At 42.7% G+C, this 21,492-nt stretch overlaps 1 protein-coding gene across 1 annotated transcript in view; it reads right to left on the bottom strand.

Moving 5' to 3' along the window:
* LOC134658039 (dystonin) overlaps nucleotides 1-21,492 on the bottom strand; it is a 241,097-nt gene that overhangs the window by 36,178 nt on the left and 183,427 nt on the right. Inside the window, exons 49-69 of the mRNA XM_063513646.1 lie at nucleotides 21,252-21,418; nucleotides 20,433-20,592; nucleotides 19,899-20,095; nucleotides 19,083-19,273; nucleotides 18,144-18,268; nucleotides 17,678-17,838; nucleotides 16,996-17,120; nucleotides 16,404-16,603; nucleotides 15,468-15,662; nucleotides 14,805-15,032; nucleotides 13,513-13,647; nucleotides 12,231-12,470; nucleotides 11,463-11,633; nucleotides 10,299-10,493; nucleotides 9,184-9,315; nucleotides 8,561-8,694; nucleotides 7,520-7,712; nucleotides 6,789-7,015; nucleotides 5,951-6,215; nucleotides 2,941-3,138; nucleotides 1,627-1,790 (exon numbers count right to left, since the gene is read on the bottom strand). Of these exons, the coding sequence (XP_063369716.1) occupies nucleotides 1,627-1,790; nucleotides 2,941-3,138; nucleotides 5,951-6,215; nucleotides 6,789-7,015; nucleotides 7,520-7,712; nucleotides 8,561-8,694; nucleotides 9,184-9,315; nucleotides 10,299-10,493; nucleotides 11,463-11,633; nucleotides 12,231-12,470; nucleotides 13,513-13,647; nucleotides 14,805-15,032; nucleotides 15,468-15,662; nucleotides 16,404-16,603; nucleotides 16,996-17,120; nucleotides 17,678-17,838; nucleotides 18,144-18,268; nucleotides 19,083-19,273; nucleotides 19,899-20,095; nucleotides 20,433-20,592; nucleotides 21,252-21,418 (3,803 nt within the window). The remainder of the gene's footprint in view (nucleotides 1-1,626; nucleotides 1,791-2,940; nucleotides 3,139-5,950; nucleotides 6,216-6,788; nucleotides 7,016-7,519; nucleotides 7,713-8,560; nucleotides 8,695-9,183; nucleotides 9,316-10,298; nucleotides 10,494-11,462; nucleotides 11,634-12,230; nucleotides 12,471-13,512; nucleotides 13,648-14,804; nucleotides 15,033-15,467; nucleotides 15,663-16,403; nucleotides 16,604-16,995; nucleotides 17,121-17,677; nucleotides 17,839-18,143; nucleotides 18,269-19,082; nucleotides 19,274-19,898; nucleotides 20,096-20,432; nucleotides 20,593-21,251; nucleotides 21,419-21,492) is intronic.

Raw genomic sequence — 21,492 nt, 5'->3', positions numbered from 1 at the left:
AACCGTTGCGATACATAAACGACAGAAAAATGTAAACATGAATACAGTGGTACGGGGACGAATCGGTCTTAAGGGATGTGACAAAGTCAAAAAAGCGACTCAACATTTGAATGATTGAATGAATCATTCATTCATTCAATCACGGCAGTTTATTTAATATAGCTGATCAAGCAAACAATGTCAGTAAAAAAAGGCGCGAAATTCAAATTTTATATGGGACGATATGTTTACCTATGTATCAGCCCGGAAAACCTGCGGGCGACAGTTCATTCCACAGTTTAGCTGTGCGTGCTGGCTAAGACACAAAGACACATAAATACAGACAGCCATACATACAAACAATCATTTTATTGACTACCTAATATCTTCAATGTACAGAATTTTCACTTTTACAATTTTATAATAAATAGTATAAGACAATTCAGTTCATTCATCAAACTGATTTGACTCATTCTTCAGATGTGACCCATCACTATCATGTTCGTATGTGTGCTGCATAGTTATGTGTAAACTCTGTCTGTGTGCGTGTAATTTTCGATGTGTTGAATTTTTTTGTAGTGTGCATTTGTCGCAACAGCAAAATCTGTGTCTGTTGAGTTACTTATCTTTTGGTAGTGTGCTGTAGGTGTTTACCTCGCCCCCCGCTTAAAGTGGCGAAAAAATTTGTTCGAAGAGTTTACGTTATCACATCTCCTTAGGCTATATACTCAAAGGTTTTAGTACCAAAAAGACTTAGCATCTAGCATCGAGTAGCGGAACTATCAGTACTGCTACATCTATTGTCAAGTAGCAGTACTGATAGTTTCGCTACTCGATGCTAGATGTAGACACTGAAATTAATAGTCTAACTGATGTATGGAGTGAGCACTCTTGTCTTACTATATTTCTCTATGACATAACATAATGCAACTATCAGTTACCAGGAAACTAAACAAACACAGCTACACAATATGGGTAAAACAGACAGCCCCATGTGCATAGCGTGAATGGAAGAAGAGGAAACAACGAAACACATTCTCGTACACTGCAAATAGGTAAAAGTATACACGAGCAAATACCTAGGGACTCCGTGCACACTAAAAGAGGCATTTAGCACCCTAAAAACATGGCTAGGCTTCATGGAGGAGCTGGGGTGGTTAAAGTAGCGCTACCTCGTTTCACGCAAAAAAAGCACAATGGTTGTCGATTTGCGGAAAATGTCCAGAAGCACTAACTAACAAACTACCAGGAAACACAATATAAACGGACTACTATTTGTCATAGAACAGGGTTCACAGACGGATAAGCTGAAAAATTATTTCATGGGACTTGTAGCCTCGTCAAAATTAATAAAATTCCAATATCTTCGCCACAGATAAGACATCCTCTAGACTGAGCATAGTCGCGCTACCCCCTCTGCCACACATACGGTAGCGGTCCATCTTCGAGTCAATCCCGTGCCGTGATTGGTCCGTGTCTTTGAACGGACCAATCACGGCACGGGATTCGCTCACCTCGTCCCCCCGCACCCCCGTATTTTTGGCAGCATCGGTTTCATGAAAGAATTGGCCTAAGCTCAGTTGGATTGTCAGTGATCTTCGCATACATTAAGATGTGTATGATAACAGACGGTGTGACAACTCTTACCCGTGGTGCGTGTCGGCGAAGTGCTCGGCGAGAGGCAGGGCCTGCTCGAGCGCGGCGAGGCGCTCGGCGCTGAGCTGCCCCACCTCCTCCATCATCTCCTTCAGCTCCTCGCTGCGGTCGCGGATCACGGCCGTCTCCTCCGATGACTGGCATTCGCGGAGAACCTAGTAACAGGTTTGAAGTGTTACAACAGGGGAATATGGAAACACATAAACACAGTCGTTAGAAAACTAGTTTTTTTATTGTGTCATTTATTTTGTATAGCACTGATTTAAACTTTCACGATTTTTACACATTATTAAATTGTACAACGGGACTTAATCGCGATAGCGAATCTTAGATACGCGATTAAGTCCCGTTGTACAATTTAATAGTAATTTTGTAGTCAAGATAGCGTCAGTTTCAGTGGTTTTAAGACTTTTAGGGCCACATGCACCATCCCACTAACCCGGGGTTAACCGGTTGAACCTGGAGTTACCATGGTTACTAGTACAATTTGAAACTGAGTTAACGGTTTAATCGCTTAACCCCGGGTTAGTAGAATGGTGCAAGTGGCGCTTAAGGTTGCAATGAGTCTCATCTTAGCGTTTATCCCGATTTTGTCATCGGTCCAAGGCTCGCCAAAGTTACATATTAATGATATCAGTATCAGTTTCATTATCAATAACACTCATCACAATCCTCATTAGAAACACTGATAGTGGCACTGAAAGTATACCTAGTCGGGACACTAGTGAAACAAAATGGTATGCAAATAGTTGTGATAGGATTGGTGGTGGGGGCGTAGGGGCTAACTGGCCACTCACTTTACTTGCTAAATATTTCAAACTCTATTACCTAGATATAGCTGGTCAACCAAATCTTGTCAGTAAAAAAAGGCGCGAAATTCGCTGACAAACTGCAAGAGTGCCGCCTTCGTTGGTATGGCCACGTCTCGCGCAGACCGGCAAGTTACGTGGGTAACAAATGCCTGGCCATGCCGCCTCCTCCCGGTACGGGAAGAAAAGGCCGGCCCAGGAAGCGATGGCTTGATGTCGTTAAGGAGGACATGCGTGCCAACGGACTCACCACCAGGGACGCCGAAGATCGGGCAAAGTGGACACGAAGGAGTCGGAAGGCGGACCCCGGGTCCTCGCGCCCCGCGCCCCGGCACAGCTAGGATTGACGCCAGGATGATGATGATGATGATGAAAAAAAGGCGCGAAATTCAAATTTTCTATGGGACGATATTCCTTTCGCGCCTACATTTTTCAAATTTGCCGCCTTTTTCTACTGTCAAGATCTGGTTGAGCAAGTATAATAAGGGATACGCACCTTCTTGGCCTGCGAGAGCAGGTCGCGCACTCGCACTCGCTGCGCGGCCACGTCGTCGTTGAGCGGGCGCTGCGCCTTGAGCTGCGCGCGCACCAGCGCCGGCTGGCTGGAGGGCGGCTCCGCGTCGCGCAGCTGCGCGAACACCGCGCGCAGCCACTCCAGCAGCTCCTCCATGTCGCCGACCACCTCCAGGGAGCGCTGGGGAGAGAGCAGGTAAAGATAACATAAAAGATAAAAATATATTTTTCTCCAATATGCTCGGAAATGTTTACCTTATTGTAGCAAAAATAGTACGGGAAGTTCTACATTATTGTCAAACTCTAATTAAAAAAATCAAACTATCGCTGTCCTGTTCTAGCGGACGGGAATGAAAAAAACACTACAGTAATAACTTATTACTGTAGTGTTTTTTACTTTTTAAAAATAAAAAACGCAAACAGCCAATTATTATAGCCGCGAGCCGCGTCTACACGACCCGATCAGCTATCATTTCAAGCTATAGGATAGAGTGAGATAGTAAGATAAACGACGTTACTTGTCTCGTTCTTACAAGACCGTTGTGCTCGTGTATGATCGTGAGAATACTGCTTAATGAAATCAAAGATTATTTTTATATTTTTTTAAGGATCTCATCCGTGTACATAAAGTTTATATAGTTTGTCAAAGGACTTTCTCATTTCAAACATAGACAGAGAGAATCATACTATCTTTGTCTTACACTAGTACTAGCACCCAAAAGAAAAGGATGGGTATAGTTTTCCTGGTTCTTACTGACTAACAAATTGGTTTGACCATTGATATAGTATAAAGAACTGGATACCCAATCAGCCGCCAAAAATGGCCCCACAAAAGTGATGTCAAAACAGATCATGCATTACTTTTTCGTTTAGTCTTGTTTGAAACGCTCAAATGTGAAGTTGTCAACAATTACGAAATGTGCCGTTAAAATATGTAAAAATAACAATGATAAAGCAAGGAAAAAGGATGGAATGTATTTCTTTCGGTTAGTTCTTTGGATAGCATTACATAATTTATGTAATCTGGTGGTAATTTTATGGTTTTGAATAAATTAATTTGTTAGTACCAAAGAAGGGATGTCAAGGAACAAAATTCTAATGAGTCGATGTGAGGTCAATATTTATTTTTATATGGAATTCATAAGAAATAATATTATGATTAAATTGAAGATTTCCAAGAAAACCTATGCGACGTGCAAAGTGGACTGCTATTTAATTATAGCAAGAGATAGGGGTGATGCAGTTTTAAACAAGGCAAAACGGCACTTGTGTGTTCGGCCCATTTCCCTGTTTCCGACATATACACCACCAATAAGGGCTTATATCGACTAACTGTAAATGCTAAACCTGTCGGAACACAGTGACAACCACAGGATTTTTTTTATAAAGTATAGGTAGACTTTATAAAAAAATCCAATCAGTATCTAAATTTCCCCGTGCACCCGTGCTATGAGTAAATGTAGATCTTAAATAGGTACACAGTTATTTAATAAGTAGAATTTATTTCAAGGAAATTAGTATTTAAAGACGTATACTTACGAATTAAAAATTTAATTTGTTTGAATTTGAACCACGAATTAATTTTATTTGAGCTCCCGATTAAATTAAATTTGTTTTATTTATTACTTCAATTGGTTTTCCTGTACAGTAATACATATTAAAGTGTACCAAAGTGGCTCCATTCGTTCATTATTCTCGTTTGACGTTGTTTGACGTAAATACGTTACGTTTAGTGCCATCGGACTAAATTTTTTAACAGTGTTGGTACTTATGTTTGCAAATTTGACACTTAATGCTTACGACATTAAGCTCTTTTCTGTACGAAACATTTATCTTGACTCAAAATTTACGTAAGCGTTTTTATCATCAATGCAAATGGTGCGAAACGTCATTGGGATCCACATTTCTTGACGTTTTTGTTCTGCTTTGTGTGTCTATTTCTTTTATATTAAGTCAGTGGGTTTGACCAACTATATTGCACAATTATATTGAATGAACGAATATTGAATGACAGAATAAGTTTGTGCCCTAAACTTTTAAAAATTAATTTTAGAGGGAAATTGTTTTTGACATTTTTGATGTGAAGTTTCGATTTGAGTGATGCTTGATGCTTAAATAATTATTATTTTACCTTATTTCCTCGCATGTTTGGAGAAAAGCACTATATATGCCTCGGCAGGAATAGCAATTCGTGGATTCGTCTTCTTTGTCGGACTCCGCTTCGCGCCGTCCGACAAAATCGAAACTCATCCACGAATTGCCATTTCCCGGCCTCTGCAATAATGTACTATTATTGCACGGAAAGGTTACAACAGTGGTTACAACACGAGTTACTGGTAAGAGTTGTGCATAACTAAATTGACATGCCGAAATTCCAGGAATCCCCGCACTAGGCTAGGCCTGTATCGCGGGAGACCAGATGTACATTGTATGTCATGCAAGTTAACTTAAGAGGAGAAAGATACCTAATTCTAATTTTAACAATTGTGTAAACTATATAAGTCTATCTGTTATTACATTACTACTAAATTTTTATTTCTAGGTTCACCTTTAGTATCAGTTATAATATCTCAGTCTAATCAGTTTTTTTTTTTAGCAGTATGTTATAATGATGTTGAAGGGTGTACTACTACGTTCTACGTTCAACATTCTCATTTAACATAACTGACGTTTTACAGTCATCATCCATCATCATGCTCATCATGGTCATGGTTTAGATAACTGATAAAGCCAACTCGCGTTATCTGAAACTGAGTTATCATATATGTATAATGTATAACCTAACAGTTGACCGAAATTAAATATTTTTTGCCGTTATAATCCCTCGGCTATTTGTTCGATTTTAATTTACTTTTGGCACGATCCTTCAGAACTACCGTGATCAGTTGATCACTCGTAATTCTGACTTCAGCTTTCTAGGAAACTCGAAAAATCAATTTCTCATATGGTTGAAAGAAACATAACTCTCAAACGTGCTTTAACATTCTCGTTACCTTCTTGCTGAGCAGCAGCCTCTCGGCCTTGCGCTGCACCTGCTCGGCGATGGCGTCGAAGCGGCGGTTGTCCCTGGTGACGATGCCCTCCACGTGCGTGGCGCCCTCTCCCGGCGAGATCTGGCACAGCTGCGGCCCGATCAGGTTGATGTTGTCGAGCAGCGGCCGGAACTCTTGCAAGTCGCCTTCGAGGCGAAGGATGTCTTCTTCGCGCGGCTCCACGGACTGCAGGCACGACTCGGCGCCTGACATCCATTCTGTCAAGCTGCGAGCGAAACAAACATTAAATACTCGTTTTTCTTTTGTATATTCATTAGGTACAAAGAGCAACACTCTTAACTGTGCATCGGTGGACCTTATGCCTTTTGTAATAAGGTTTACGAATTGTCAGTTAACAGTGTGGGCGTTGGTACAGAAATGAATAGTGCGGAATCCCACTGTTCCCTTATATGAACTGTTAATCAATTGGTGTGTTTTTAAATGCATACACAGTCTTACGTTCACTAATAAGGTGTTCATAAATGATTGTTAAGTCTAACAAGCACGTGATAATCGTTTGTTCATCATGTTAACAGAGCCACAGAATAAATAGTACTAGGTACAGGAGATTCACTCTCTAACAAAACGCTTCTGTTACGATTAGGACATATATGACCGCTAGTTGGCGCAAGCGCCACGCGCGGCTTATGGCTAGCCACCAATATTGGTGTGGGACGGATGTACTTTTAGGTACTTGTTGCAACGCGACGTACTCGTGAGCCACGCCTGACAGAGCTTATCAGTGAATAAGGTAAATTTTTAACGGAGATTATCAGTGAACATGGTGCAATAGACTAACCTGTTGTGGGTATTGAAGAACTGCTGCACAAGTGGCAGCGTCTCCGAGGCTATGCGCAGGAGGTCGGCGCCCTTGCTGGTGAGGTCGTTGTACCGCCTCTGCAGCGCGTCCAGCTTGTCCTTGAGCTGCAGCGCCTCGTCGCCGGAGATGTGCTTCATCAGCTCGAGGCCGGAGTCCACGGTGCTGTCTACGGCCTCTTGCTTGGAGGCTATCTCCTCGGTTTTTTCCTGGAGAACACAGTATCGATCAGATTTCAGAACCTACAGTATTCGCAGTATTTTAAAATTAAAAAGTAAATAATATTGTACAGAGATATTATACAATCACAATGCTTAAATGCAAATACTGCCGCTAAGTTATATCTGGTTATATTAACGTTATTCCACAATAAGCTGTAAAGTTGTATAATCAAAGGATTACGTCCTGAATGACTTCCTATGACACTCATTTAAACACTGATATCCAGTTTAATAACTCTAACGCTAGGAATCGCTAATACCAAATGCAACAGCGAGCTTTTTATGAAAGTTATTGGAAATTTTGGCTTTAATCTTTTGAACGCCAATCGTGCACGTTGTATTGTGAACCTTGTCGAAATGCACGACGGTCGATATTGAGCTGTAGCCGCGCGCGTCAGATGCCGTCTTTGGCAGTCAAAGTGTCAAGTAATTTAAGTCGTATTTATCTCTGTACAGAGTTCAAAATTGAACGTCAACATTGTGAATACTCACGGCCAGCTCGTCCATCTGCCGCAGCAGTTTCTCCATGTGCACCGGGAGCACCTTCCTCTTGGCGAGGTACTGCTCCATGGCGTCCATCCAGGCGGACAGGTCCTGGTACGTGAGCACCAGGTGCCGCAGCCCCTTGCGCGAGTTGTCCAGCAGCTCGCCGATGTTCAGGCTGTGCTCCACCAGGGCTTGGTATCTGGGGAAGGTTAAAAAATATAAATAACTGTTTGATATATTATAAAATAATAGTGGCTCTGTAAACTGTAGGCCTCGCAAACCCAGATGGCTCCGCCATTTTGAAATAATGTTAAAACGGAGGCGACAAAAATAAAAATCTATTTAATCATCGATATGAGAATCGGTTGAGAATTGCGACCTGTAAGGGAGAACATCCGGACATACGAAAGCATTTTTTCCCAAGCTGAAACGGAGACCTTCGCTAACGTTCTGTCAATAAAAATTTGTTAGAGTGGTATTGTGGACAAAGGAACGGGTTGTATTATTCGCGTGTTGGAGACTTTATTTTGACTTGACTTGTTGGTGCGTCAGGCTCAGGAGTCAGGATGTTTATATCTCAACTCCGATCAGACTGAACTTCAGTGAGGGTATACCATACTCATCAGTGTTATCAGTGTTGTTACCAGGGATGTTGCGGATGCAGATTTTTAAAGGCTCACATCCGCGGATGCGGATGTTAAGATAGATACATAAAAACGTCAAATATTACATTTTAGTAATTTTTATTTCAAAAAACCGGCCAAGTGCGAATCGGACTCGCGTTCCAAGGGTTCCGTACATTAAGTCCCACTCACGCTTGACTGCTCATTTCTAATAGCTTTTTTTGGCTAATGACTTAAATTACCTAGCAGTCACTTACACCGATGCTAAAACGTTCCTGTACAGACTTGTTCGACATCCGCATCCGCATCGATTTTATGCGGATGCGGATGAAAATAATGCGGAAGTTCCGCGGTTGCGGATGCGGATGTGGATGTTTGCAACATCCCTGGTTGTTACAGGCAGCTCGTTAGAGGGTACATGTACCTGTCAGTGGCAGCTTGCAGGCGGTCAGCGAGCGCGGCAGCCTCGTCGTCGCCGACGAGCGCCATCAGCGCCGACGCCGTCTCCGTGAGTTGTTGGAAGGCGCCTTGCTTCGATAGCACGTCGTCGTGCAACGCCTGAAACCAAGTACGCGGTGAGTTTGTGGGTAAACGAGGTACATAATAATGTAACAATAATATAATATTAGTGTAAAATAATTTATATTGTAATTTCATATTATGAAATAACTAAATCTAAATCTAAATCTATCATCATAAATGTACTACGGTAAAGGATGTTAATATGCATAAATCATGGAAATAGCTGCATATTTGTCAGTCGACTTAACTCTTTTCCAGGCCGCACGCGCAGTAATCTACAAGGTTTTCACAAAAAATCCAAATATATTCCAAAGCTGGATTCAGCTTAGATGATTCATTTAAAGACACATTTTCCGAAAGTTCAATCTAATTTTAACCTTAAATTGGATTGCTAAGGTTGAAATTCTATTGGCACGTATGTGGTCGATAAATGATACTATGCCTGGAAAAGGGTTGAATGACGCTATACGGCGCCATACGTTTTGACGATGTGTATTTCAGACTGTTATTTGTATGGTCCCGTACCTTGTGCTCTCTGATCTTGAGTTGGATCTTCTCCTCATCGGTGGGCACCAGCTCCAGCGCCTTGACCTTGCGCTCGGCGCTGGTCAGCCACTCCACTAGGGGCTGCAGTTCCTCTTGGAATTGTTTTGCAACCTGAAATATTACACTCATGAGTATATTTACACAAAGACGTTGTCTAAAGTGGGAAATAATTTCCAATTACTCTGAGTTTTGTAAACGTTTTTAAGCCCTTTTAAATATGATGTTTGCACTATGTAAAGATATATAAGTTGCTCTTTCCTGGTTGATATTTGTTGTCTATATATAGTGCTAGGATCATTATAAGACCTATGTCCAGAGTGAGATGACATCAATAAACAAATTAGACCAATTTAATTCAATTCAATTATTTATTTAAATCGAATCCATACTGGATCCATAATTGTTAGTACTTACAACAAATCTCAAAATTAATTAAGGTTAGTGACATTCAATTACAAACAATACAAAATAATAATAATAAAACCAATAATAAAACTACAAGTACTAAAAATTAAATCACTAATATCAATTGTCGTGTAGCGAACGAAATCTATCAAATATCAGTTAAGATTGATATTTGCTCATAATCTGACGATGTTAGACATTAAGTTTAGTATCACCTGTCAGTACTGTCACTTGTTATCTACCAATGCTGGGCATAGGCCTCACTTCGAGCACGCCATTAGTCTTGAGATAATTGTAAATATAGTGCGTCAAGCTAATCTTGTCAGTAGCAATGTACTGCAAATTAAAGTAGGGTAACACCATGTAACACTCAAAGAGCAGAATTGCGCTAAGAAAAGCAGCAATGTACATCGAACCAAAACGTGTTTATTTTTCCGCCCTTCATACGTCAGTTCGAGTGAATTATCATAACCTCAAATTTTAGTAATGTTTACCGTCAACGAGCATGAATGTACATTGTAGGCACCTTAGCTTTGCTCGAGGTCATGCATAATCTTGGTATTTAATGGTGACAGCAGAAATTTCTCTTGAAATAGAAACGATTCAGAATGTAAACAATAAGATGATGGCTGTCAAATGTGAAATTTGCCGCCTTTTACTACTGACAAGATTTGGTTGATCCAGTATACCTTCATAGCCTGTTCTAGGTCGAGCATGCGCTGCTGCGCGCCGTCGGTGAGCGCGTCGAACCGCTGCATGAGCCCCTTGAGCTGCTTCTCGATGGCCTTGCGCTCGCCGCTGTCGCAGCCGGCCGCCACCTCGTTGCCCATCGCGAACAGCGACGACATGCTGTTCTGACGGTCCATCAGCATCTTCTTCAGGAACTGTTCACAAAACAGACGACGTATGATTGATGTGCTTGGAAAGAGCCTCCCCGCACTTAGTTTATTACGATTTTATCTCAGCGTCTAGCGCGCAGTGGAGTTTGAGCGGCTAATCCTTTTACCACGATAATTTCATCGAATGATTCGAATGGGGTTGGCCGGTCGAAATGTTTAGCAGATGGCGCCATCATAGCTTGCCCTGTCAATCCCTAGAATTGTGTCAAATTTGCCTGCCCTTTAAGCCAAATCTCATAGAAAAAAGGACAAGTTATGATGACGCCATTTATGCAAACTTTTGACAGTTGCCAACCCCATTATTGGAACAAGAAATCTTGGCATGAAAAGAAGAACATACAATTTGGTCGTGCATCGCTGTTATCTAATATGTTATCTAACTGGCGCAGTCGGTAGGATACATACTTATATCAATATTAAGGATCACGTTATTTTTGTCTTAAAAAGACAATGTTACGATTATAACAGCACATTTACACTTTGTAAGCGCCGTAAAGAAAAGCCAGGGCAAACATCTGGAACAAAACTGGAGGAAATTTTTTAATAAACTTTTGTGCTGCGTGTTATTTTACATAATTTTGACATCTGTATTCAAAAAATGTGTATTGTGTCTCGTCGATTATAAACACAGGGTTTAAGATCGGTTTTCCTAGGATAGCGGTGCAGTCATACAGCGGCCGTCTCCATACTAAATAATACGGCTAAATATGGATGTCGTAGTATTTGTATGGAGACGGCCGCTATATGACGGCACCGCTTTCGGAGGAAACCAAAGCTTTACATGAGCTAAGACAATATACCTTCTGTTCCTGCAGCTGCGCCTTGACGACCTTGTAGTCGGCGGAGGGCGGTTTCTGGTTGCGCACCATGTCCTCGGTGTCGGACAGCCACTTGTCGAGGCCGGCCAGCGCCTCCGCGAACTTGCCGGACTTTACATGAGCTAAGACAACACACCTTCTGTTCCTGCAGCTGCGCCTTGACGACCTTGTAGTCGGCGGAGGGCGGTTTCTGGTTGCGCACCATGTCCTCGGTGTCGGACAGCCACTTGTCGAGGCCGGCCAGCGCCTCCGCGAACTTGCCCGACTGCAGCAGACCCACGTCCAGGCGGCGCTCGCGCTCGTTCATCTATTTAACACATATCATTTAATAAAGTCTTAAGTCTAAATTTAAATGTTATTCAAAGAACTATGTAAACAAAAGTTACTAGTAAATTGACATTCAGTGTCAATTTTAGTATGGCGGTTTGTTTACATGGTTAGCATGTTCTATTGAATGACAGTTTACGTTCAGATAAGGGATTGCATGGTCGCGTTTTTATCGCCTGTCGTGTCATGCATCACTGTCGCACTTACTTACCTCTTAGAACGTGTTAAACATGGTGACAGACGATAAAGAGGCGACCATCTTAGCTTTATAGACGATCTTTAGTTTCGTTAGTTGATAGTGTAAGTACAGGGGTTTAAAATTAGATTTTGAGATATGCATTGAAATTTGTAGTGTCTATATCTATAATGTCATCAACAGTTTAACTGTTAACTCGTGAAATTCCTTTGGTTTTTTTTCCCACATATTATCAATGTTTACGTACAATGTACTAAAAGGTCCTCATACCTCGTGAAAACGTCCTTAAGACTCAATAACAGAATGAATAATTGAATCTAAAGCGTTTGACGCATGACGAATGCACAATTTGTGTTCTATTCAATGAACAACTCAGCTCACCTTCTCCTTGAGCGCGTTCCACTTGTCGTTCATCTTCTCGAGGTCCTTCTCGAGCTGGTGCGTGGAGACGGCGGCGAGCGCGGACCGCACGAGCCCCTGGCCGATCTTGTTGCAGTGCGCCACGTTCTGCCCGAGCGGCTCCAGCGTGCGCCGCCGCAGCTCCGCGAAGTCCTTCTGCTGCGCGCGGATCTGCTCCACCTCCGAGGACACGGGCTTCAGGCTGCGGACTTGCTCGGAGGCCTGGGGAATGCAATACATGGTATGGGTGTTGATGGTTCTATATCAAGATATTTAGCTTAAAATGAATGTTTTTCTGATAAAAGGTACCATTTTATGAGTTAATCCCTTCTTTATTCAATATAGTTTACAATGAAAAAATACAATAATAAAAGAAAAACTTAAAAACTACTACATTTAAACCAAGACACTTAACATAAAACTAATAGCTAGGTACTAATACTAGGTAACTAATCAAATAACCCACCCCGAGTCATTCCAGGCGCAAAAGTCCCCAAAGTTTTATGAGTCGTTTTTAAAGGCTTGATCAACGGTTGACGTCAACACAGCGGTTATGGATATGTCACCGTAAAATTGTAAACACTCGTCATATTATAATCTCGCTAGTTACATTATAAACTGACGGTAGGGAGATTATAATCTAACCTAACCTAACCTACGTTAGATTATAAACTAACGGGTTCACAATCTTACGGTGTCAGATACACAGCAACATTTAACACATTTAAGGCGTCAGTCGGAGACCAACACTTAAAATACACGTGTTAAATCGTAGCCTTTGCGTGTGGACTCTGTGCGGAAAGAGAAGAGTCGTGGAATGTATTGGGCCCCATACATTCCACGACTCTTCTCATTCCGCACAGACTCTAGAAGAAATTCAAGACACTTAAGTTTGCTACTGTTTCTGAATATTTGAATGCAATCATTCAGTCCAACAGCCAGCTTATGCGTGTTATTGAGTCCTTCATCTAACATTCATTTGAATGGCGCAGTCGGTATGATACAAATATATACGCTTAGTTATCTAGACACATTCATTACATGGCACACGTGTGTCTAGCACGTTCGTTCTTAAAGTGGTGAGTTAATTTTGGCTGATGTAAGCCTTACCAAACTAGTTTATCTTTAATTGTTAACAAGCAGAAACGTCTGCGATCGATGCTATTAAGCTTAGAATATGGAAAAATTACTGTCTATAGTCTGTCTGTGTAAATTACTGTCTGTTTTAGTTTATCTTTACTAGGATAAGTAATGTTGTGCTTACCTCCTGAACGTCGTCCATGACGGAATCGTAGGCCTTGTAGAATGCCTCGAGCTTGCTGAGCGTGTCGTCGAGATCCTGCTCGCGGGCGCGGGCGCGCTCATCCAGCTTGCCCAGTTGTTTACGGAGACCTTCCACCTGGGAACGGATATTTCGTATTAATATTTTTGTTTTATTATTGTCTAACTGGTTGTAAAAATCACAATAAATATGTATGGCTTTATTTATAAACGACTGCTAACTTAATCAGTTGATGATCGTCGTTTGTCCTTATCTGACGTTATGCCATAGAGAGGGACAAAGGAAGATCATCAGCTGATTAACTTAGCAGACGTTTATGAATGATGCCGGTAGAGTATACTTATGTGAGTGTTTTGCCCTCCTTATACAGAGAGCCTAGAAATAGTTATTCATGAACATTCATGTTTAAATAAATCTTATTGTTAATGGTCTCCATTATCCCAGTTATGGGATAAATATTATCTACTATCTTTCCTATCTTTTCGAAGAAATATACCCAACTTCAAAGTAGGATCAAGGCCCAGATCATACATATAGTTATAGTATTTTTCAAACTCAATGTACAGGATGACAATCATCTCCATATAATTTGTAACCTAAAAACGCCAAATCTCGCAATTTGTACTGAAAAGACAGCTGTCATCTTACCCATCGAGTTTGAAATATACTATAGAGTATCGTGCAGAATGGAGAGCCTTGGTGCACGAAATAATGGCCTCATGTGGTCGCGACCCTCAGACAATTCAGGGGTCGGACAAAAAGTGCCGATGACGTAAAAATGACGTAATCTTGCACACAGGATGATGTTTGAGTTTGTATTTAAACTTCCGTGTGACATGTAGTAACAAAGTAGTATTAATGAAGTAACAAAATAATCGTAAATAAATCCATGGAATTAATAATACAGGTGGTAGGGTGATGTAGTGAATGCCCGCCACAATATTCGAGTACAGATGACATTTTAGAGCGTTTTCTTATATATATATTAGTAAATATAAATTTTAGCTAAATATAATCGTGAAGATACAATATCTAAACAATAACGATATCAATTTATTGTTCATCTGATTGACAATGTGTCAGTCAAAAACGTACTTACTCATTTCAAGTGGCGATATCGTTTAATAAAGAGTTGATAAATGATAAGTGATAATTGTTTATGAAAATCAAAAATACTATTTGAAATCATCCTATAAGTGGTTTGACGTCATCCGCACTTTTTGTCCGACCCCTGGACATGAGGAATCGAGGAAGAAGTTAGTGTAGTATCTCACCTGGTCTCTAGTCTTGGCAGCGTCACCCGCGTACCCGCTGTCGACCAGCCCCTCGGCCGCGCGCGCCACGTCGGCGACCACGTCGTCCGCCCGCTCCAGCCGCTTGTAGAAGCGCGTGACGTCATCCAGCTGCTGCCGGACGGTCTTGATGTCGCGCCCGGGCGGTTTCATCGTGTCCAGCTCCTTCTCTAAGTCTGAGAGGTCGGCTGATAGGCTCTTGACTTTCTCCTGAAAGTTAAGATTGAATTAGTTTTTGGGCTTTAAAGTACGGTCACAATTTTCCCTGCCCAGTGTGTTGAAAGTTATAAAATTGGCTTCTAAATTGTTTTTGAGGCAAAATACCCTTGAAATGAAAACCCGGTCGACCTAAATATTCATAAGTTTTGTTTCTTTCTTACAAACACGAATGAAAAATTGTCGAACACGAACACGAGGCACCGTTAACAGCAGCGTTTAACAGAATATTGTTGAAAATGCCATTTAACATAAAACAATCTGTGTAAAGTACAAAAAAAATATTAAAATTTATGTTTTTATGTGTGTCAGTAAACACTAGTTGTCACAGAGCTGCTGTATTTCCTGTCCTACAAGTAAGACTGATCATTCTATGACGTTTAGAACAGTCAATTGTTGACGAAAATAAAACTTGCGTCTGTTCCGTACTTGGAAGTGCGTCATAGCGCTAGCAGCGCCAGCGAGCCGGTCCCGGGCGTCTCCAGCCCTCGCGTCCAGCTCGTCCAGCCGCTCGGCCAGCGCGCCCGCCGTGGCGTCCAGCACCTGCCGCGCGCGCCCGGCCGCGTCGGGCCCGGCCATCTCGTGCGCCATCGTCACGATGTCGTCCACTGCCGCGTTTACGCTCTGTGAAGAAAGAGGTTAGTTTTAAGAATATCTGCAAACGGCAAAGGTTTAACGGTAAAAAAAATAATGATGTTTTGTTAAATGACCAGAAATTTTGAAAATTACTAATTAATTGTTTTACAAATATATTCTATATAAGAAAAAAATGGTTTTGGTTGAATAATCAACTTAATAAATTGTAATTCCATATTAATTTCAGTCAGAGTAAATGGTGTTAATTTATCCACATAAACACAGAAATATGTGCAATAAACTGTGTTAAAACTTGAAAACAAGAAAATAAGTAAACCCCTGGCCGATCATCTTGTCTTTTTCTCCCTGTGTGTGTGAGATCCATCACCCGACGCACAGTCGACATCTAATCAACAGCGGGTACAGCAGTGTTATAGTTTGTAGCTTTCTAATAGACCCCGAAGGCTAATCCTATTGTCTATTGTTCAGTAAAACCGCACGTGCTACTTACCTGCAAAAAAGGGTCCTAATTATTCTATTTGGCACCTGAGCGCGGGCTAGTCCAACGCTCAAAAAACCAGTGTAGGTGCGCTCTCCGATAACGCGCCTTTGTTACGCATCTCGATGACACATTTTAGACTGGTTCTGTAGCGTTCGACTCGTCGGCACTCAGTAACCGAAGTACCGATTTTTTATGCAGGTGGTTGTGGCACGTGGCACGAGCGGTTTTTCTTAACAATAGACAATAGGATTAGCCTTCGGGATCTATTAGAAAGCTACAAACTATACCTGCAGCGGCGCGCGCAGCGCCTGCACGGTGTCGGCGACGCGCGCGACGGCCTCGGCGGCCTGCGCGGGCGGCGCGCCCAGCGCGTCCTGCAGCCGCTCCTCGCAGCGCTGCAGCGGCGTCTCCACCGCGCGCACGCGCTCCTGGAACTCGCCCAGCTTGCGCGCGGTCGACTCCAGGAACTCCACTTGCTGGAGGACCTCTGTTAGGAACAAAATACGGTTAGTTTTTGAAGTCCTTTCTCAAACTGACGATTTTCTTCAACCCACCGTTTTTCACTTTTTTACAGATTGTTAATGTGGCATAAAATAGTGTATGTCAATGTTATGACTAGAAAGTAGTGACTAGTTAAACAGCAGAATAAACATCTCAATGATCTTTTTCAGTCGCTACACTTCTGCTATCCACGCTGTAACTGGTAAAATATCGAACAATTCCCACATACAAAGCAATTCTTCCTTTGATCCAACTCGTCCATACATTGCCAAGTTTCTAACCTCTTCAACTAATTACTATTTAACTTGCTTCTGATGATAAAAGCATCCACTCTATCTAAGAAAATCGTCAAATATTCTTTTAGTAAAAAGATCTCACCGTTGTTGAGGTGGTCCCATCGCTGCTTCATGCTGTCGAGCTGAGCTCGCACGATGTCCTGGTCCACGTCGCACGCCGAGATGAACGTCTCGCCCAGCGTCTTGTTGTTCTCGTATTCACCAGACCTGACCACATATCATCAGTATTACTTTGATATCAGGTCAAATGTATAGTTTATATTTACTAAATTGACAGCTCAATAGTAACGTACGGACCCCGACAATTTTAACACCTCGCAACAACAAAATCGCGCTTTAATGGTAGCCGGCTTAACACAGAAGTACCGCGACAGTATCTCGCTCACGAGATAGATTAGCCATTCCTCACTAGTTAATACAGTTATAAAAAGACGGGTCTCGCATCTCGCAGGCGAGATAATATCGCGGCGCTCGCAGTCTTGTGCTAATTCTACAGCTATGCCACAATTTTATAAAACAACAGTAAAAGCAGAAAATCTCGCTAGTTATCGTTATCGTCTCTAGGAGCAAACATAACTGACATGAAAGAACACAGAAAATTTGACCCACTTAGAGCCACTTGCACCATCGCACTAACCAGAGATTAACCTAGGGTTACCATGGTTACCAGTACAATTTGACACTAAGTTAACGGCTCAACCAGTTAACCCCGGGTTAGTGGGATGGTACAAGTGGCGCTTAGCTGATGATACTCAGTCACGTACCTCTTCCAGATGTCGTTCCTGATGCTCTGCAGCTCTCGCAGCTGTTTCTCCACGTCCCGCTTGGTGAACACGGCGGGCGGCAGCTTGCTGATGCGCTCCTCAGCCTCCGAGATCCAGGGGAGGAAGTTCTCTTGCGCCTTCGAGTATTTACGGCAGTGCTCCTGTGGAGGGATGACAAGTTTTCGTTTGGTTCAGAAACGCGTAACTTTTCAGGATTGCCATAAAACAAACCTAACCTAACCTATCTATAGGAAAACCTTAGGAAATTACTGAAAAATTAACGGTTTCAGAAGTATGACTAATGATAATCTGACAATCATTACATTATGACTTCTAATCATTATGTCAAACAAAGGGAATCGGGTCGTTTATATATCTCCTGACATGGCGCAGTCGGTAGGATACCTAGGCAATATATTAATCAATGAAAAATATGAACCAAGAATATGGTAAGAGATATCCTTACCATAGCGGCCTGTAGCCGTGTGTGTCGATCGTGGGTCTCCCGCTTGAGTTTCTCCCACTGCGCCTGCACGCGGTCCAGGTCCTTGCGTAAGCCTTGGTGAGCGGGCTTCTTTTCCATCTCACGACCTGTACAAATAGTGTTAGGTATATTAATCTTGTTATTGTATGGATAGGTGTTATACCAGATTACTCTAGATCTAGAGGATTTGGGATTTATTGTGCAGTTTAACGTATACTACTTTGCGTTATATTGAAACTAGGTACTGTAAAACCACAAAATTACGTCGATGAAAGGCTTTTAGAGTGCAATTCAAGATGCAATTTGTTGAGGAGTCTTGTAGATACACACTTGCATACTTTTGGTAATTTTTGAGGGATATTTTATGATAGGGATGTTTTTATGCACAGTGTCAATACGAACCATTGCCAACTAGGGTTGCCAGATCGAAAGACGCTATTATCGGGAAAAAATATAAATATTTCGGGATTTTGGGACTTAAGTCGGGAAAAAAAATCATTCAAATTAAACAATTGTATTAAAAACAACGATATTTTACACTATTGGCACTTCGTCAGCTGCTCTGACCAATCTCGCCACGCGCGCGCGCCGCGCACGCTGACGGGCTCGACGCGGGTCGCTGGCTCGATCGACGACAGTTCGGAACTTGAAATTATTGTTTTATAACGTGAAGCTGTTTTTCGGGACAATTTCCACTTTGTCGGGAATCGGGAACACATGCTAAAAATCGGGAGAATCCCGCCAAATCCCGACCATCTGGCAACCCTATTGCCAACGCAACGGCGACTCTAGCTAATGAGCTCTGATATGGCTGGCAAAACCGAACTTACTTTTAAAAACCATTTACAGTACCATAACGACAAAGCAGGACATTTTGATCGAGAACGACTCATGACCCACACACAGTTATGTTAAGGTTACCTTTGTCGAGCAGCATGATGAGCTCGTGCTCGCGCTGCGTGACCTCGCGGTACAGCGGCTCGTGCCGCTCCAGCTGCTGCTGCAGCTTGTGCTTGTCGGCGGACACCTGCAGCTTGCCCGGCAGCGCGCCCAGCTCCGACTGCAGCCAGCCCAGCGTGCGCGCCACGCTCTCCTCCAGGTTGCGCCCGTCCCTGAACACGAGACAATATTATAGAGGACCATTAAAGGGCGAGTGGCGGGGAAGGGAAGCGGAACTACGTCACGGCGAGGCGGCGGAGCGACTACATAGACGCTAGCGGCATCTATCGGTCACCGGAGGCGTTACGCTCTCAATGAAGATCTCAGACGTGGAACGGAACACATAATATTTCAAACTTTTCACCTTGGGTTGTTGGAGTGGAATAAGTTCACTTAATAATAGCTCGACTATAAACTTCCAATTGACTAGTTGCCTTGCCTACTAATTTAAATACCTGAGTATATACTCACCACAACAACAGACTTTTGCATCAATTTTGGACTAATATTAGTCCAAAATTGGTGCATAAGTCTGTTCAGGCACTAGGTATGATTTGGTAGTAAATCTGTCAATGAAACTGTCATATTAGTATTTGGAATACTACGAGCTGAAAACGCGCCAGCCTGCTCCCATTCACTACCACTACGTGGCTGGTGTCCTCACGTGCTCTCAATGTGCGAAGAACGGTCACGTCAGCCGAGCAAACTAGGAGTCGAAGTGGTCGCCATGGCCGAAATCGGTCGGAAGGATGATCATCACTATACGTCTAACAATATAACAATATGTGTGATACTCACTTGAGCGCCGCCTCGATCTCCGCCTTCCTGTGGTCCAGCTTCCTCTGCAGGTTGTCGTACTGGCGGCCGACGGCGGCCAGCTTGCTCTGGATGTCCTGGCGCGAGGCCGGGTCGGACAGCACGTCGGCCAGCGCCGCGCCCGCCGCCTCCAGGTCGGCCAGCAGCGGCCGTTGCCCCTCCAGTTGCCGCTCGAGGTTCTAAACGAAGTTAGTACGCTATTTATTTATTGGAAAATACAGTTCATTCGTTTCTTTAATGTATGGTTCTTTTAATTTAACGGAGAGGAATCGTCAACCAGGGCGAACAGCGGATAGCGGGATGAAGAGGGATAAAAAACGGGGATAATATTTACCTGACAATTTCTTGACGGTAGGTTTTTACGATATTCTAAATCTTTTGGGACTATCATCTACGAGCAAGTTGGAAATCTTCATTTCAATAAATAAATCTAAACTAACACAACATCAACATTATTAACAAAAGCGCATCTATCAACAAGTGATATCCTGGTCACGGCACCAAATTGTAACGCACCTCGATCTTCCTAAGCTGTTCCTCGGGCTCCTTCTCCATGGCGAGGTCGTCGAGCTTGTCGCCGATGGTCTGCAGCGCGTCGCGCAGGCGCGCCAGCCCGGCGTCGAACTCGCGCGACGTGTCCGCTGCCGCGCCCAAGCTTGACGCACGCTGCTCCAGTCTGTAACACAGAATATAATTAGTACTAAGTACAGAAATTCGCCTTAAACCTAACTACTTTAGTTCGTACATAAATAGAGTAAAATTTAGACTGGTCCAAGTGCATTGCTCAGTAAACTTAAGATACCTCAAATCACGGGATGTTAACTATACTTTCATTTCAATGGGAAATTGCAATATACATCATTCATTTGAAGCGAATCTATAAGCTTGAGACTGTCCCGAATTCTCAAATGACGCAATTAGTGTAGCATGACTAATACGAGTATTTTTAGTATTCAATATATACTGCAAGAATTTTGTAATCGAAAGTTTTAAATTTTTTTCATTACAAAGTCATAATCAGGCTTTCTCTAATAACTTATTACAGGATTTCATTTTATGAATCTACAAGTTTACATTTATGTGTAGGGTCAGACCAAGAAAAGTCTGCAGCGGATTTGATAGCTCACGCAGTGTAAGTGTTATTTTAAACGTCAAACTTCTATGAAATTATGACTTATAAACAACACTTGCACTGCGTGGGCTTTCAAATCCGCTGCAGACTTTTTTTGGTCCGACTCTACAATGGCGATTGTCAAGCGCTTGACCGGTGGCGAGGGACGTTTTGTGAGTTGTAACTTGCAGGTTATAAAACGCGCTCCGGGCCATGCAACTCACTTGTTGAGCAGATCGTTCCAGCGGTCCTGCAGGTCCTTGAGCTTGGTGCGCAGCTTGTCGGCGTCGGGCGAGCGCGGCTCCAGGCGCTCCAGCACGCCGGCCGCCACCTGCTCCAGGTGGGACAGCTGCGGCTGCTGCGTGCGGAACTCTTCGCGGAGGACTTGCACCTGCATATCATGGGGTTTGGTATACTATACGATAAACAATGGCAGGTATTCGCTCCATGCATGACTGTGGCCAG

Source organism: Cydia amplana, chromosome 21, assembly GCF_948474715.1.
Source record: "Cydia amplana chromosome 21, ilCydAmpl1.1, whole genome shotgun sequence".
In the NCBI taxonomy this organism is placed as follows: Eukaryota; Metazoa; Arthropoda; class Insecta; order Lepidoptera; family Tortricidae; genus Cydia; species Cydia amplana.
This window is presented reverse-complemented; position numbering and strand designations above follow the sequence as displayed.